Source organism: Pseudonaja textilis, chromosome 2 (genome assembly GCF_049901715.1).
Source record: "Pseudonaja textilis isolate UNSWEBS1 chromosome 2, rPseTex1.2, whole genome shotgun sequence".
NCBI lineage: Eukaryota > Metazoa > Chordata > Lepidosauria > Squamata > Elapidae > Pseudonaja > Pseudonaja textilis.
The window spans coordinates 149,048,462-149,065,224 of record NC_141991.1 but is presented as its reverse complement, the minus strand read 5'-3'; the positions used below and the strand labels follow the sequence as shown (position 1 = coordinate 149,065,224).

The 16,763-nt window shown below is 41.0% G+C and overlaps 1 protein-coding gene across 4 annotated transcripts in view; it reads right to left on the bottom strand.

The window, feature by feature from the left end:
* PDE4A (phosphodiesterase 4A) overlaps positions 1-16,763 on the bottom strand; it is a 511,809-nt gene that overhangs the window by 53,357 nt on the left and 441,689 nt on the right. For 3 of the 4 annotated variants that reach the window (XM_087925849.1, XM_026711304.2, XM_026711305.2), the window contains 4 exons: positions 7,941-8,126; positions 4,084-4,120; positions 3,198-3,271; positions 1,559-1,608 (listed from right to left, as the gene is read on the bottom strand). In XM_087925849.1, the coding sequence (XP_087781975.1) occupies positions 1,559-1,608; positions 3,198-3,271; positions 4,084-4,120; positions 7,941-8,126 (347 nt within the window). Of the gene's footprint in view, positions 1-1,558; positions 1,609-3,197; positions 3,272-4,083; positions 4,121-7,940; positions 8,127-9,683; positions 9,911-16,763 lie in introns of those variants that run through there. The other variant, XM_087925850.1, reaches the window with a different exon arrangement.

Sequence of the window (16,763 nt, the reverse complement as noted above, 5' to 3'; positions counted from 1 at the left end):
TTCTAGACCACTGAACAGCCACACATAAGCTCCCTACAGTTTTAATTGTCAACTACAAGTACTCTCTATAGCCTATTCAATAATCCTGATGAAAGCTTCCATTTACATACAAATTAAAAACAAAATGAATCTCGGCAGCTCATTAGTTGCCACAATCAATAAATTGGCATATTCTAGCACAGCACAGTATTATCAACCTATCAATTTCTGCATCCATTCAAAGTAGCTCCTTTCAACTACCATATAGGCATCAAACATGGTCAGAGCTCAGATCACAACTTATTTGCATCTATTAACAATTCATATGCTTGTACATAGATATAAGCAGATGTACATAATCTTGCCACAATTCCAGCAGCTGAGGAATTAACTGAAGGTTTCTTAACATAGCACATATTATATACTGTATATCAGTACTTGCTGCATTTACATTGGCATTTCTTGCAAAGGATCAAGCAATTGTCCCTCTAAACCTGTGTTTTCTGCACCCTAGACATTTGTAGTCAATGTTATCTCCTGGCATTAATATCAGGCAGGGGCTGAGCAAGCTGTGGCTCTACTGATGTTTAATTTCACCTCTCATCATTCCAATCAGCATGGACTATGATCAGCTAGAGGGGTTCTCCCCATAAACCCCCAACTTTTGAAGTAAGTCTTTCCCACAGCAGATCTTCAAAAGTGCCACTGATTATAGGATTCTATAGGATTATAGGATTCTATTCTATGTAGGAGTTTGGTCAATTTTTGGATGTGGGTCACTCCTGAAATGTCATAACTAGATAATGCTACTTTACTGGGAAGGTTCCCTTTCATTTAAACTCTTTCATTTAAACAACAGAGAAGTCCTAAAGACAGATTCCTCCTGAGGCAAGAACTTGAAGAGCTATCAAAGTGTTTCAATCTTCCTCAAAGAAAGATAAATTGGGTTGATTTTTCCCATTCTGACACATCTCCAGAGGAAAAGTGAATGTCACATTTAAAAATGAATGCTATCTAAAGTGTAAAACCAGAGGGCTGAATACCGATGCATAGCTTTTTCTATAAGCATGCTGTACTTAAGAGTATGAGCTTGGCCTAGCCAAGAAGACTTTCTGAAGAGTTCCCTAATTAATATGGACACAGCCTGTCTGTGGACTCTCCTAACACAAGCATCAATGAACTGAACACAAGCTTGGTGTTCCTGTGAAGAACCTGTGTCCTTTACCACCACTTTCGCGCAACCCTTGCTTACAGCCCTCATGTTCTTATTTCCTCCAAACCTGATGTCAGAGTGAGCTGTCTCAACTTGCCTCAAAGTAAGATCCACATTGGTACCCAACTGTCATTTAATCACATTTGCTTTTCCCCAGAGGAAGATGATGTAGACCCATCCAAAGCAATAATCTTTCACAGAGAGTGGGATTTTCTGGGACACTTTCAATACATTTCAATAGGTGCACTTTGTACGTTTTTAAGGTTTTTAATGCTGAGATCCAATGCCAGTCTACAAGATTGGTTATGTGCACCCTCTTGTCTGAACCAGAATTTGCTTGGTCGTAGAAAACAAAATGGCATTTACCTGAGAGGGTGGCTTTGCAAACAGCTGGCTGACTGCCCAAGGGAGATCTCCTAAGGTAGCAAAAAATAGGAAAAAGGTCAGCATCTTCCTTACTGCACAAAATATAAAAGGAGCTAAGCATCTTTTGCTCACCCTATTCAACAAGATAACATTTTAACATGCTTGCACATAACAACTGCTTTCTTGGTTATCTATAATTTATTTTTATCTGTTAAATTTATTAGCCACCCATCGCCCCATGGGGCTACTCTGGGCAGTATATTACATACCACAGCACCAAGTTTGTGTCCTAGAAATTATTGTTATAAGGTGGAAATATAGGGGTCTTAGAAGATGGAACTGGGGCAACCATTCTCTATGAACCATTGAGAAATTAAGGTTCTTCCCTTGTTTCTCTTACCTCTAAGGAGCAGCAATTGTATTCAAGTTTTTAATATAGGAAGTTTCAAGCTACACAATTGACATAGAACGTAGGGTCAAGAAGAAATACAGCCCATCAGATATTATTGAATTCTAACTCATAAGACCCCCAATGATGGCCATACTGGTTGAGGCTGATGGGTGTTACAGGCCAACAATGTCTGGAAACCTGGAGTATCTCCTTGGACTTCTAATAGCATAGTACTGTGAATGTTCAAACGGAGTTGCATTCCATTCTTGTAGTGTTCTAAAGTTCTGAATTCTGTCTCTGGCATTGATTAGTCAGTGACAGGAGTTTAACAAATGAGAGTGAACTGAAAAGAAAGGAACAAACCAAATGCCATCATGCTCAATATTACAGGATTCTTTCCCCCTATTTCATACATGTGGTGGCATCTCTGGTCTAGCCAGCAAAGATTACAATTATGCTGATTTCACAAAAAAGATCTAATAAACTATTATTATTTTTCATGAATAACTAAGTGGCCGGAAACTTCTAGTCCACTACCAGATGTTGTCAGAGTGCAAATCCAACTATTCTTGAACACCATCCATTCTATCTCGGAAAAACAAAGAATCCAAAGCTTTCTGGAGTCCATATGTTGCCCGTGTTTAAAAGAATACATGTGAAATAAATTTTTGAATACTTGACTGTTAAAGCATTAAAGTAAACATGTCCAGCAATGGCAGGAAGTCACTTTAGCATTATAGTGGATATGGTGAGAAACAACTTCTGTCCCTTCCCAATAAGATGACATATGAACCAAAAGGGCTTGTTGGCATTATCCAAGGATCTAGATAGTCCGATAATATTTTTCCAGTTCTAAACTGGAGCTGATCAGAGAAAACTGACAAGCAACAGCCAACTCTTGCTGGATTTTTGCCCTCCAGGAACTGGTATTCAGAGGAACACAATCCTTGTACCTGAGGAGTTTATTTAGCTATTGCAGTGAAAGACTCATACAATGCATACAATCTCTCATTCCAGTAGCTCTTTATCAGCTTTGTGGACTATGAAAACTTAGTATTACTGGCTCAAATTGAATGCAGCAGATTCTCGGGAATCTGGAGGAATCTGAAATTTTGCACATGCGTGTCTACTAGGTCCTCAAACAGCTGCTTATCCAATACATATGAAGACCTGGTATCTATACCTTGGCTTCATAAAAGATCAAGGAGACATCAATAGTTTAATTCCTCAGCTTTGATGAACACTTACTTATTGGATGTTGGCGTAGGAACATTTGCCAGGATGGAGAAATTATTACGTACGCTCCTCAAGCTTGCCAAGACCTGTAGAAAGTACATATGGAACAAGAATGTTAGAGCTAAAGCTTGCAATAGAATAATTATAATTAAAAAGTATCAAATTGAAGGAGTCTTCCTCCACTTAAGGAATTAGGGGCTGTAAAGAGAAGAGGGAGACTTGAGCCAAGAAAGTTATTTATTTCCAGGCCCAAATGGAAACGTGTATATTGTTGCTAATATGTACCAAAAGAATTAACTTCCTTTTCCATTGTTCCAATAGATAAAAGCTCTAGATTCCTCTAAATGATCAGAGGCTCAATATATTTTTCATCAATAGAGACAAGGAAAAAAGAAAACTTGGCCGTGTTGATTGGTAGAAATACAAAGGATGCTATCAACCTAATCGTCTGCAACTCTTTTCATCTACACATATACTGCTACTGAGAAGTTTGTTTTAAGGAATGTGGTTAGCCTCTAATAAAAGTGGCTTACTCGGTCAAAGTCCAATATGAAATGAAAGATCTACTGCACCAAAGTAGGCTTTATGAACAATTCTCAAATTAAGAAAATGATAAATCAAAACCTACCTGTAGTGTACAAGAGTTTGCAAACTACAAATTAAGGCTGCTTCAAAATTTGCTTAATGACTGATTCCTTCTAGGAAGGAAGGAAGGTTCTTTTGAAGAGAAGGAGAGAGAGCTGGCATATAAAAAAGAACATATTCTTGGCCATTGACTTCTCCCTACTTGGTTGCTAAATATCACATCTGTAGAAAACTCTAGAGAACTTAAAAGTGTTTGTGGGATTTTTAGTAGGATCTTCCCATGTGTGACCAACAGATTTTTCTTGAGCCATACCTGGGCAAATGGTGTCACTATTAAGTCTTCAGCATGCCTGTAAAGGAGAAAAATGACAGATTTGTATTACTTTGGAGGGAAGGAACAGAACCTGAAGTTTAAAGTGTTAAATGAGAGCAGAGAAAACTCAGGTCCTCACTTAACCAGACAATTGTTTTATCACAGAATTGTTTTGAAAACAAAATGGGAAGGGGGAACAGGAAAGTATAAGCACACTGCCATCAACTTCTATAGGAAAAAATAGGATATAGGTGGGAAGAAATAAAGAAATAATAACTAAACCCACAGCCTCCCATAATCTGAGCTACACACCTTTCCTGGCAGGAGACTTGGATAACACTCAGAGAAAATACTTGTAGGTCAGGGGTGTCAAACTCGCATCGTCACGGCGGTGTCACATGTCGTATCAGGACTTTCAGCCCATTCGCTAAACAGGGTGGGGGCGGGACCAGCACGTGACGCATCCAGCCCGCAGGCTGCAAATTTGACACCCCTGTTGTAGGCCATTTTCTTAAGCAGACAAGTTCACTTTTGAGCCTTGAAAACATTTACTATTAAGAAAAGTCAATGGTCCTTAAGGCAATCCCAGCCTACATACTGAATACTGCTACTAACTTAACTTTTTTTTTCCTGAAGTGCATTATTTAAACCTAGGTTGCTGTGTTCCTTTAAACTATCTATATTTTGCACAACACAGTGGAAAAGATTATTTGATAATAGAGTCCAGAGGAATCACATCAAGGATCTTGAAATAGACTGTTTCACAGGGAAGCACCTTGTAAAAACTTGCTTCGGAGCTAACCAGATTTCTCCCTCCCACCAATCGTCCTATATTATTTTCTCTCTCCAAAGCCTTCAGTAGGAGACAGGACTTTGCTGGACTGGTGAAGACATTCCTGGGGGAGAGGGGGGGTGTCAAAGCCTATACTAATATGGGGTGAGGGTGGGGAGCTGGTGCTGAGAGCAGTAAAGTAGTCTGGACCAGATAATATGCAAGGTTGGGTCAAGGAGGCTCTGAGGCTTGCAAAAGAGAGACTTGTGAGTTGCAGTTTGCTTATCCCTATAATATCAGAACAGTTTTTCTGCCACTCAAGGCAACTTTGGCTCTTCCTTTCCTGAACTTCCAGACCATAAGAGTGCAAAGGTAATTTAGCATTATATCTATAGCTCCTTGCATATGGGCAAGTTAGATGTTTTATTTTCCCTCATTTCCCTCTTTTCTTTTCTCTTCATTTATTATATAAATGGTTCACACCCCACTAGCTAAAGATTCATTACACTTGGCAGGGACAGAAAAAAATCCAGTCCTTCTCTTTTAACTCTGCAAGTATCTTCCCAACTCTTTCATCTAACATCTAACAGAGCAGGGGTCCCCAACCACCGGTCCACAGACCGGTACCGGTCCGTGGATCATTTTTTACCGGGCCGCAAAGCTTGGGCGCCGCGAGGGGGAGAGAGGGAGAAAAGAGTGCTACGGTATGCCCAGTGCTAGTCTCCTTTTTCCTCTCCTTCTCCTCTGTCAACCACGCACACGCACGCACGCACGCAGATAAAGCTGTTGCTGTTGCTGCTGCACCACGACCCGGAGGAACAGATTGCGCACAGGCGCTGAAGGAGCACCACGGCGTCCGTCACCAGAGCGCAAAGAAGAAGCAGCAGCAGCTGCGGCGGTGGCGGCTGCGCCTCCGACTTTCCTGGTCATTCCCTGACCAGTCCCACTTCCCAGCCCACGCTTGCAACCCTCGCCCCCCCGCCGCCCACTTCCTTGCAGGCAGAGGCGGGAAGCTGCGAGGAATTCGGGCGTGCTTTCTAGCCGGCTGTGCCAAGTCTTTTTTTTTTGCCCGAGGCTGGAAAGCAGAAGGGCGACAGATCACTGAGGAAGGTGAGAGAGACTGAGAAGGGAAAGAGAAGCCCAGCTAAAGCAGCTCCGCGCTGCTTTAGGGACTAGTAGTAGAAGGTACCGGTCCGTGGAAGAATAAATAATCGTCAAACCGGTCCCTGGTTCAAAAAAGGTTGGGGGCCACTGTAATAGAGAAGGTGATGGAGCCACCCCTGTTTTTCCAATATTTGGCCCTACCTTCTGCTGTCCCCAAAGCAATTTCTCAGGCCGTAAGGAATGGCTCCACCCTACCCAAACCAGAATTTGCATTCTAGAAACAGGTCCCTTCCCACCCACTGCATCTAGATGACTGTTTCTGAGCCTCAGCAACATTGAGATGCATAATGTATACATTATACAATGTATAATTCCTAGAACTTCCTCAGTTAGCACGCTGGACAGAGAAATTCTGGGAACTGCAGTCCATATTATCTTAAAGTTGCTGAGATTGAGAAGTACTGATCCAGGGAAAGGGTGGTTAAGTTTATTATGGAAACATCCCATACTACTTTTACCATACCATGAGCTTAAATGTTGCAGCGACATAGCAGCAATGTAAAGTTACACGAGGTTAATAAAATATGTGGACCTCTCTCTTTTTTGGCATTTGGATAGTGTGTGCATTATGCAAAACAGCATTGTTAAATCAAGTGGTGATATAACACAGCAATTTTTCATGGTATTTTTGTTACCCAAATGGAATTGGGTAACAATAAATAAATAACTAATAAATAAAAAAGGACAGGAAAAGGAAGCCGCCATTTCCCCCCTTTTTGCTTCCAAATTCCAGCATCCTGATCTAAGGGATGTAGAAGATCCCTGACAGAAGGAGCTAAGAAAACTAGTGCAAACGTGAGCTTTGCTCCCCTTCTCAATTGTGCTGCAGATAACAGCCGTTTTACTTTATATTTCAGAATGTGGTGAACTTTGTTTGGGATTGCAAGAAAATTAGGCTGCAATATTGAGAACAGACTTTCACATCAAGAATGTTGGCTCTGCTCAGAAGAGAAAATGTATTTCCTTCGCGACTACCGATAACTGCCTATCTCAATACTGCATCATCTTCAACCCAGCCCTGAGCACACTTGACCAGTGGTGGGATTAAATTTTTTTTACTACTGGTTCTGTGGGCGTGGCTTGGTGGGCGTGGCCACGTGACTGGGTAGGTGTGGCTTTTTTTGCAGCCCCCACCCATTTTGGGGAGCTTCCTAGCCTCAGAAGAGCCTGGGGGGGGCGCGTTTTTGCTCCCCTAAGGCTCCTCTGGGGCTCTGGAAGGCAAAAAATGGAGGGGGGTGGCTGAGCTCCTCCTTCCATTTTTTGCCTTCCTGGTCCTCAGCAAGGAGAATCCCGGCAGAGCTGATCTATGCATAGCTGATTGTCGGGAGGGTAAAAAAAAATACTTTAGGCAAATGTCAGGCAGGTGGGCGGGGTGAGCGAGCATCGGGCGAGAGGGCGACCGGGTGGGGGCTGTGGCCAGCCAGAACTTACTACCGGTTCGGCAACCCACGCCAAATTCTTGCTACCGGTTCGCGCGATCCGGTGCAAACCGGTTAAATACCACCACTGCACCTGACCATTCATAAGGGCCCTCCATAATTTACTTGTTCAGACGCAGTGAAGCTCAAATGAGGAGCTCTATGTCTTAAGAGGCCACAGTTCTGCACTCACTCAGGACTGCCAGCTAACATAGGGAAGGGCTTAACTGGTACTGCTGGAAGGTTCACAAGAGAACCTATAAGCCTCCCAGTCTATGGCTGATCCAGTGCTGTGGTCAACAGGCTGATTCCTGGTCTTTCTTTGGTTCAGGGAGCTTGTCACTGAGAAAGGGGATGCAATAAGATGCCTGGCTTTCAACCCACCTGTCACCCATAGGACCTGTGTGTTTTCCAGCCCAAGGTCTACCTGCCTGAGCATTTAAGAGATCTGAGGCTTTATCGGATTGCTCTATGATCCCACTGAAGAAAGAAGAGGGACTTACGCTTCACTGGCAATGGAGGAGTTGCGTGACATGGTCTTTGGTGACATGTCATAGTCACTGTCCGAACGATATAGGAAGGACTCACGCCTTTGGCTCTGCGGAAAGCTGGGGTGAAGCACCAATCCAGGACTGGCCTGGGAATCCAGGGGGCTGCGACCTGGAGATGGGCCATTTTCCACTTCAAAGCTGCCAGAGGAAAAAAAGAAACATGTCAAGGAATTTAAGAATGTTGCTCACCTAATATTACATATACAGAACCTCCACTATATTAATGTGGGAAGAATAACCAATTCAAAGAGAGTTCAGCAGCTCTGTTCAGCATCCACTCTTATTCACAGACCTGTTTTGCATACTGGGCTAAATCATGAGTTTCTTAAATATGGTTTATTGATTAAACCACTATTGGCAGGATTCAAAGATTGCATTAAGATATAAGTATGTTTAATACACTATAAAAAACAACATGCTATGCACAAAAATCACATTATGTGTTAAATAGTTACACAGGAAATCTTGCACATTACTTGAGTCAAGTCCGTTTTTTTAAGAAAAGCTGCACATAAACACAAACAGTTTAATACAGTTATTTTCTAGAATCCTCTGTAAGCTAAACCTACACCAAATTTACAGTTGGATTAAAAAAGCTATATTATTCCTCACTCTGCACATCTAATGCAGGCACATAAAGGTTAAATCATAACACAATTTATTTTTCAAAATCTAGATTCTCACTTTCCACTTAAACAAAAAACGATTGATCTCACATTGGAGCAATATTTTGGAAATAATGTGAATTGGAACTTCAGAATTAAATTTTGAAAGAATCTGGGTTTCACCACCACTCTACTACACTCTGTTCATCGCCCACAATATATCTTTCCACCAATCCACAAAGCCAGTTAAAATTCAAGCAAAGAGTTCCACTGAAGTTGTAAATGGAGCACGTGTAAATAAAATTACCCAATTTGTATCAGCCATATTGGTTTGTTTATTTTACATAGATACTAGGCTTTACAACAGAGCACATAAGATTTCCTTTATGCAAAACTGGAACTATTTAGTAACCGGCATAAATGACGCTTTAGAGAATTGCTCTCTTCCTTCCTCATTTTTTTTTTTACTTTTTACTCCCTCTGCTGGCCAATAAACTGTTCTTGTATAACATACGCACATTTCTATATAATGGTTAATTGTTCCAATTGCATTCCTGGACTGTAAGGAACTGACAACACAATATATATTGGAAGTAAGCCCCATTCTGTCTTTTGGGTGCTTCCTCCTAAATAAGTCTCAACAAAACAATGGCATAAGATGTTTGCATTAGCAAACTACAAAAATATTAACAGAATTCCCATCCTTCAGTGAGTTAAAAGTTCTTTGGAAATATGGTGAAAAAAACAGCACCCATGGTAAAGTTCTTTGGAAATATGGTGGAAAAAACAGCACCCACAGCACTCTTCTGCAAGATTCAGTGCAAGTAACCTCAACCACACACCACTAGTGCCCTTCATTACAATGTGCGGTCCCTCAAATACTAGCAAATGCTAGCTTCTCATCAACCCAAGAATCAGAAACTCCAGGTTTCCATGGCCCCCAGTTCTTGCAGCCTACCTCTCACCACTGACTTGGGCAACTAAAAAGTGTCCTCTAGCATGACTGGAAACATGCAGACACGAGCAACACCCATCCCCCAGACACAACACTCAGTGCTAGCTATGGCAGACAACACATTGCCCAACTAACCTTCGGATGGATAAATGGAGGCTGGGCAGAGACATGACCCGGTTGTAATCAATACCGCTTGGCATGTGAACATTAGCCATCCTCCTGGTTGCCGTAGAGTAAGAAGTCTGGGTTACAAGGTGTCTAATACAGATATCTGCAGGAATCAAGCCGCTATTCTCCCTTGTCACACCCTATGTTGTGCTGGGAGATGTTGGTGCAATCGAGTTGAGAAATGTAGCTAGAGTGACAGGCTGACTCATCACTTGACAACTAAGGCTTAGTTGTGGCTGGGTAGAAGTGATCTCTCCCAGCCAATCTAACAAGAGGATGCCCCACCAAGGGTTCCAGGGAATGCGCTCGCCCAACTAGGAAGGCTGGACTTCCTCTTTACTGTGGTTTCAGCTTTTGAGGCTTTCACCTTGAGTTACCCATTTCTTTCCCCCCACAAACACACATTCCACTTTTGAGATCTTCCTGTCCAAGACAGAGGGGGCAAAAATAAAACGATGTGCTTGTTTGGCCATAGTTGTCCATTTTAATATATCCAAGCCTAACTGTCTAGGGAGCAGTAGAAGTGAAATAAAAAAGGAAACTAAAAATTAAAAGCCTAGTGACAACAACAACAAAACGTTGCTTCATTCAATCCATTGGCAAACATTCAAAGATCCTTTCCCTGCTATAAACACCTGCTCTGTAAATCACTTTTGTCTGGTGTAACTCCATAAGGTAACAGCCCAACTCCAAATGCAGGGAAAAATTCTGGAGAACAACAACACATCATCCACTTGAGAATTGGCCAGGTATATACAACCTGTTTGGAATTAGCAGCACCACCGCTGGGAAGGAAGATGCTATCAAGCCAAGTCCTATTTAATTCTAAGAAGCTTGTACAGGTGGTCCTCAACTTACAACCACAATTGATGTCAATTTTTTTTTTTTGCTAAATGAGAAATTTGTTAAGTGAGTTTTGCCCCAGTTTATGACTTTTCTTACCACATTTGTTAAGCGAATCACTGCAGTTAAGTTAGTAACACAGTGAATGCGGTTTTCCCATTGACTTTTCTTGTCAGAAGGTCACAAAAAGTGATCCCATGACCCCAGGATGCTGCAACTGTCATAAATATGAGTCAGTTGTCAAGCATCCAAATATATATCACAGGACCATGGGGATGCTGCAAAGGTCATAAGTGTGAAAAATGGTCATGTTACTTTTTTCAGTGCTGTTGAAACTTCAAATGGTCACTAAGTGAACTGTTGTACAAGGGCTACCTGTATACATCCTATTTTGCCCCTTTGCAAGAAAAGAATTGTGAAGTTGTGTGGAGGAGAATGGGGGTTGGCCAAAAGAATTACTGGAAAGAGAAATCTGTGTCTGATCTGTATCAGAAGAATCTGTATCAGATAAGAATTGTTTGCTAAATTTTGCATTAGGACAAGGAAGAATATTTGATCAATTTGTGTGGGGCTGTTCTATTTATAATATAATTTGCTTCAGTTTATGCTCCCTGGCCCGTTATCTATTTTTAAATTATTTTTCTGATTATATTATAGTATTAATATTTTTCTATTTTTTAATGTTTGTCTTTCTCAACTTGTCATATATGTTGGACTACGATTCACATAACCTCTCACACTACAGATTTGGTGAGTGTGAATTGATGAGAAAGTGCATATGGATGGCATTAAGTTGGAGGTGTCTACCAACTTCTGCCTTTTGTTCCAATGCAAATAATTTACTAACCTTCCTTTAGAAAGATACCTTATTAATCTCAAACTTCTGAAGAATCCCTTTTTGATCAATTAAGCTACAGAAGCGTCAATTTTGTTTTCTAAACTTAATTTTTAGTCAATATTTCAAAGGATTTACTTCTTTCTAGGAAGCACTACTTCCCCATTATAAAGAAATATTTGAACAGGACATCCAGCTCCTCATATTTTCCAGGCTGTTCATTCACCTTTCTGTTCTGTTTCACTCCAATATATATTTCTTTTTTACCCTGGAAAAGTTTTCAACAAGCTGAATTCTCTGATTCTAATACAGCATAGTACTAAAACTCTGGGTTCTGATGGCATCCATCCATGATAGATAGAAAGATAGATAGATAGATAGATAGATAGATAGATAGATAGATAGATAGATAGGCAGATAGACAGACACAGACGGATAGATAATCTTGGATTGATGTCATCAGACCCGACTGTTTTAATACTATACTATACAGTCCCTCAAAATGTTTAGTTTTTCTCTTGTTACTTCTAATTTTTGTGATTTCTTCCTTCCATGTGAAAGTCAATACAGGCTGTCCTACTTGAATTCTTTGTGTTAGGACAGACTTTCCATTTCCTGAAGGAAGTCTTCTTAACTTTTACAGCTTCCTGGATACTACTAGAAAGCAGTGCTGGCCTCTTTCTGAACTTGGCTGACTCTTACATTCCGATTGAGCTACAATTATTGTATTTTTAAATAATCACAAGGGAATACAAAAACATTTCTTGACTTTTTTTATTTGCATGTAGGCTAAACATAAAAGCAAAATACTTGCTGTTTTCCAGTCTGTTCTACAACAATTGTATCTTCCACCAGGTCACTGTTACTATTTATGATTTAATCTACAGTTCTTCCTCTTTTGTCAGTTCTAAGCCACCGCTTCATATATGTCTTTCAGGAATAAAGTATCTTTGTTGCAGACTAAGCATGAAATTAGCCGGTCTATCTAAGGCAAAGGTGTCAAACTCAATTTCACTGAGGGCCGCATCAGGGTCTAGTTTAGTTTACTTTATTGTTAATGCACCTCGTACAACGAAATCAAACACCATCTTCAGTGCACATCATGACCATGAAAATAAACACAAACACACATCCTTCACATTGAACCGGAAACCCCCGACACCACACCAACACTGCACTATACAGCAGAATTCAAAAGAGCTACTGCCCTGGGATAGAAGCTGTTTTTCAGCCTATTTGTCCTTTTTTTTTATTATTCTGTACCGTCTGCCAGATGGTAATAGTTCAAAAAAAGGGTTCTCAGGATGAGATGGATCTTTGAGAATGTTTTGAACTTTCTTAAGGCAGCGGGAGCTATAAAACTCTTCCAAAGAAGGGAGAGGGCAGCCAATGATCTTCTGGGCAATGACGTTAACCCTCTGGAATGCTTTCCTATCTGCCACTGTGCAATTGGCAAACCTTACAGAGGTGCAGTATGTTAAAATGCTCTCTATGGTGCAGCGGTAGAAGGTCACCAGCAGTTTCTCATTCAGTTGTTGTTTTCTGAGAAGCCTCAGGTAGAATAATCTCTGCTGGGCCCTTTTGACCAGAGCTGCAATGTGGGCACCCCAGGTCAGGTCCTCTTTTAGGGTAACACCCAGAAACTTAAAACTGGCCACTTGCTCCACTCAGTCTCCATTGATAAGCAAGGGCTGGATGTCTGATTTGTTCCTTCTATAAACCACTATAAGCTCCTTGGTCTTATTGGTGTTGAGGACCAAGTTGTTGTCTCCACACCACGAAAGCAACCGGTCCACCTCATCTCGGTAGACAGACTCATTCCCTCCCCCCCTCCCGGAGATGAGTCCTACCACTGTTGTATCATCTGCAAATTTAGCAATAGTATTACTAACGTGAATGGGAATGCAGTCATGCACATAAAGAGTATAGAGTAAGGGACTCAACACACAACCTGTGGTGTACCAGTGTTAAGAATAAGGGCTGAAGAGGTATGATTATCTAATCTGTCCCTCTGTGAGCGGCCAGATAGGAAATCCATAATCCAAAGGCAGATTGAATTAGAAAGCCCAAGGTCCAGAAGTTTAGACACTAGTCTAGTTTTGTTTGACCTTGGGGGGGCGGGGTCAGCGTGGCTGGGGTGGGTGTGATCAACTCAATGACACTTATGTTGTGGGCGCCTGTGGTGTTCTCAAGCTCTCTGCCACTGAAAATGAATTCCTGAACTCCATTTCTGGCAACAGCCTCCAGCAACCCTCTGCCAGTGAAAATAGAGCTTGGGAGGTCCGCGATGGCCTCCTGCATCCCTCTGCCAGCAAAAAAGGAGCTTGGGTTCGCTGGCAGGGGCACTGCTGGCCGGTCTTTCCAGGGTGGCCCCACGGGCCAGATATAAGTACCCTATGGGCTGGATCTGGACCGCGGGCCTTGAATTTGACACCCCTGGTCTACGGGTATCCAAAGTTCTCCATTTTGGTAAGAAGTCAAAGCAGTTGCTGGACATCCTAGCAAAATAATGTTTTTCAAGGCAGAAAGAGTCAGAAGTTATTGAGTGACTAAACAACAATGAATTTTACAATGATTTCTTCTTTGTATACTGCCCTGATATATTTCGCCATAATATGTATTTTTGGCCAGAAATTGCTACCCAGAAAGATGCTTGATCTTCCAAAATTCTCGAGCATATTAAGCTTTTTATTTTCCTTGACACATTCTCACCTCCTCCAGGATGCCCTTCTTTGTTCTTTATGTTAAATTTATAATCAGCAAATACCCCAAATATCAAGAGAATTTATTGATTCTTTTCTATCCGGTTTATATTATAACCACCATATCCAACATATTTACATTCTCTTTACAGCCAAATATTCTTAATTCCCCATGGCACAGAAATAACTATAAAATACTTACATTATTTTTTCAATGTTGGTCTGAATCTTTTTTGGGACAGTTTTGTCTCCTTTTAACTCCTGAATGCTATGGCCGTTCATACTTTCCACATTGATTCTGTCTTTACAATATTTTCAAAACATGTATACCATTCCAAACTCGATTTTGTCAGGAGTCGGCTTAAATTTTTCTTTTCCACTTTTTTAAAGTTATGAGACATCATTTTGGTCCAAGGGAGGCTAGTCTCTCTAATATAGGTTTGGCTTATCTCTCCTCCCATTCCCACCCTAATTCTCCAGTGCCTTCTAAGCCTCTCTGCCTGGTACTATAGTCTCTTCCAGGCACTGAGAATAGGTGATAGCTTTATACATCAATGCAAAATGGCAAAGCAAAAAGCACTGAGAAAAGTAAACCATGCGCTGGAAATATACCTAACATGTTGCATGTGTGCATGGTTATTAGTGTAAGAACCATACAGCCCTGGTTTTAACAATTCAGTTTAAATATTTGTGTTAGTTTCCTTCTCTGGTATACCTTATATGCATCATTCTAGCACAATCAACACCACCACAAATCTAAATCAGCATAGCTGCAAACATGTCCCACCCCCCCATGCCCCATCACATTATCAAGCCAGGTTGGATCAGCACATGGGTTTTTCCAGCTGAGCTCTGTGGTTTAGATTTGTGTTTGGGAGTAGACCAGTTGTCAACAACAGAAAAAGCCTTAGGAAGCCTCTCATTCTGTTACAGCAGAGGAAGAGCAAAAGGCAGCACTGTGGTCATCTTCCGGTCAACAGCTAGAGACGAGAACATTAAAATTGCCACATGAAGGCAAAGCTAGAAAAAGTGATACCTTGAAATAGTAGCAAGTTTAAATACCTATTCGTTTTTTTTACTTATATGGATTTTTAGTGTGAGAGAAGAAGAGAGATTTAAGACCAAATTTGAAAGGACACTGCCAGAGGTTCATTGTTTTTGCAAGCCTTTTGCACAACTTGCTTGGAAAATGGACAAATTATCCTTGGACCAAACAGCTTTACAATTCATGTTCAGATTGCATCAGGCATTCTTTTACTGAATTTCAAACTATGGTAAAGGGACTCAGTGTACTTGAGCCCCTTGAACAAAGCCCTAGATTCACCTTCAAAGTGTCAGCCCTGACTCACTTGCTGAATGCAATTCCTGGATTTGATTTGATTTTATTCTGCAGTAAACCTTACATCAGACCAAATACCAGCTTAATTTCCTTCTTGAGCTGTTTGCGTCAATAATTTAGAGAGTCTTAAGCATTGTTTTTATACATCCAATTCATCTTGGCTGTACCTCTGCATATATATCATGGCACTTTATCTGGCATGTGTGTGTGGGAGAGCGCGCACACACGCACATGCACACAGCTGTTTTTGTAGTCAATTTAGTTGCAACTCCTTCTGAAGGATCACTGTGCACAGATGTTGAGGGAGCTGCTGACGACATTCTACTCCAGAGCAACAGATAAGATTAAGGATATCAAGGGAGGGGCAAGGAAAGTAATGGTGGCCTTATCAGTGTCAGGACACAGGAGTAATAAGAATAACCCAGTCCTGCCCACAATTTGGGGTATGGAATATTTTTTTCTCCCAGGGACTGAGGGCTTCTCAGTTTTCCACACCCTCAACTGTGTCAATCACTTAGGAGGGAAAAAAACGAGGACTTTCTTCCTGCTTTTCTTTTGTTTCTTAATTCTCTTGACCTCATTCCCTTGGAGCAGAAAAAAATACCAATTATGGGTGTCGTATTTTTAACAGGATATTTCTGTTAAAACAGTTCCCATAATTATATAATGTCGTTCCTAGGTGTAGAACCTCTCCTCAGTCTATTTGTTGAAAATATTTTTGAAATGATATCCCCTCAATGCCACTTGCAACAGCATCAATACACAAACTAAACAATTTTACTTACAGAATGCCATAAATGCACAAATAACAAGTATCAGTCAAATACAAAATAACTTACAAACGGCAACTGTGTTAATTATAAGCATCATTAGTAAAGAAAAAGAAATGCAATATCAGCCAAATGCAACAGTTAATATACAAACTCCAAGAAATATCTCATTTTAAATTAGCAGGATGCAAATTCTATTTGGCCCAGAATGGGTTTTTTTCTGGATGGGGGGACTGTGTTCAGAGGTAAAATAGATGCTTTAAACCAGAGGTCTCCAAACTTGGCAACTTTAAGACTTGTGGACTTCAACTTTCAGAATTCTCCAGCCAGCATGGGAGTTGAAGTCTACAAGTCTTAAAGTTGCCAAATTTGGGGACCCCTACTTTAAACCTCTGTAGTTTGGTCCAAACTTCTAGCTCTGTCCCAGCCCTCAAGCCTAGAGCACTTTTCTCATTCCTAAGAGAAGGCATATATAAAATAGTAGGTTTTAGTGACTCTTAAAAGATCTGCTGTAATAAATATGTGTACTTTCAATTGGACCAGAATTCCACAGGTATG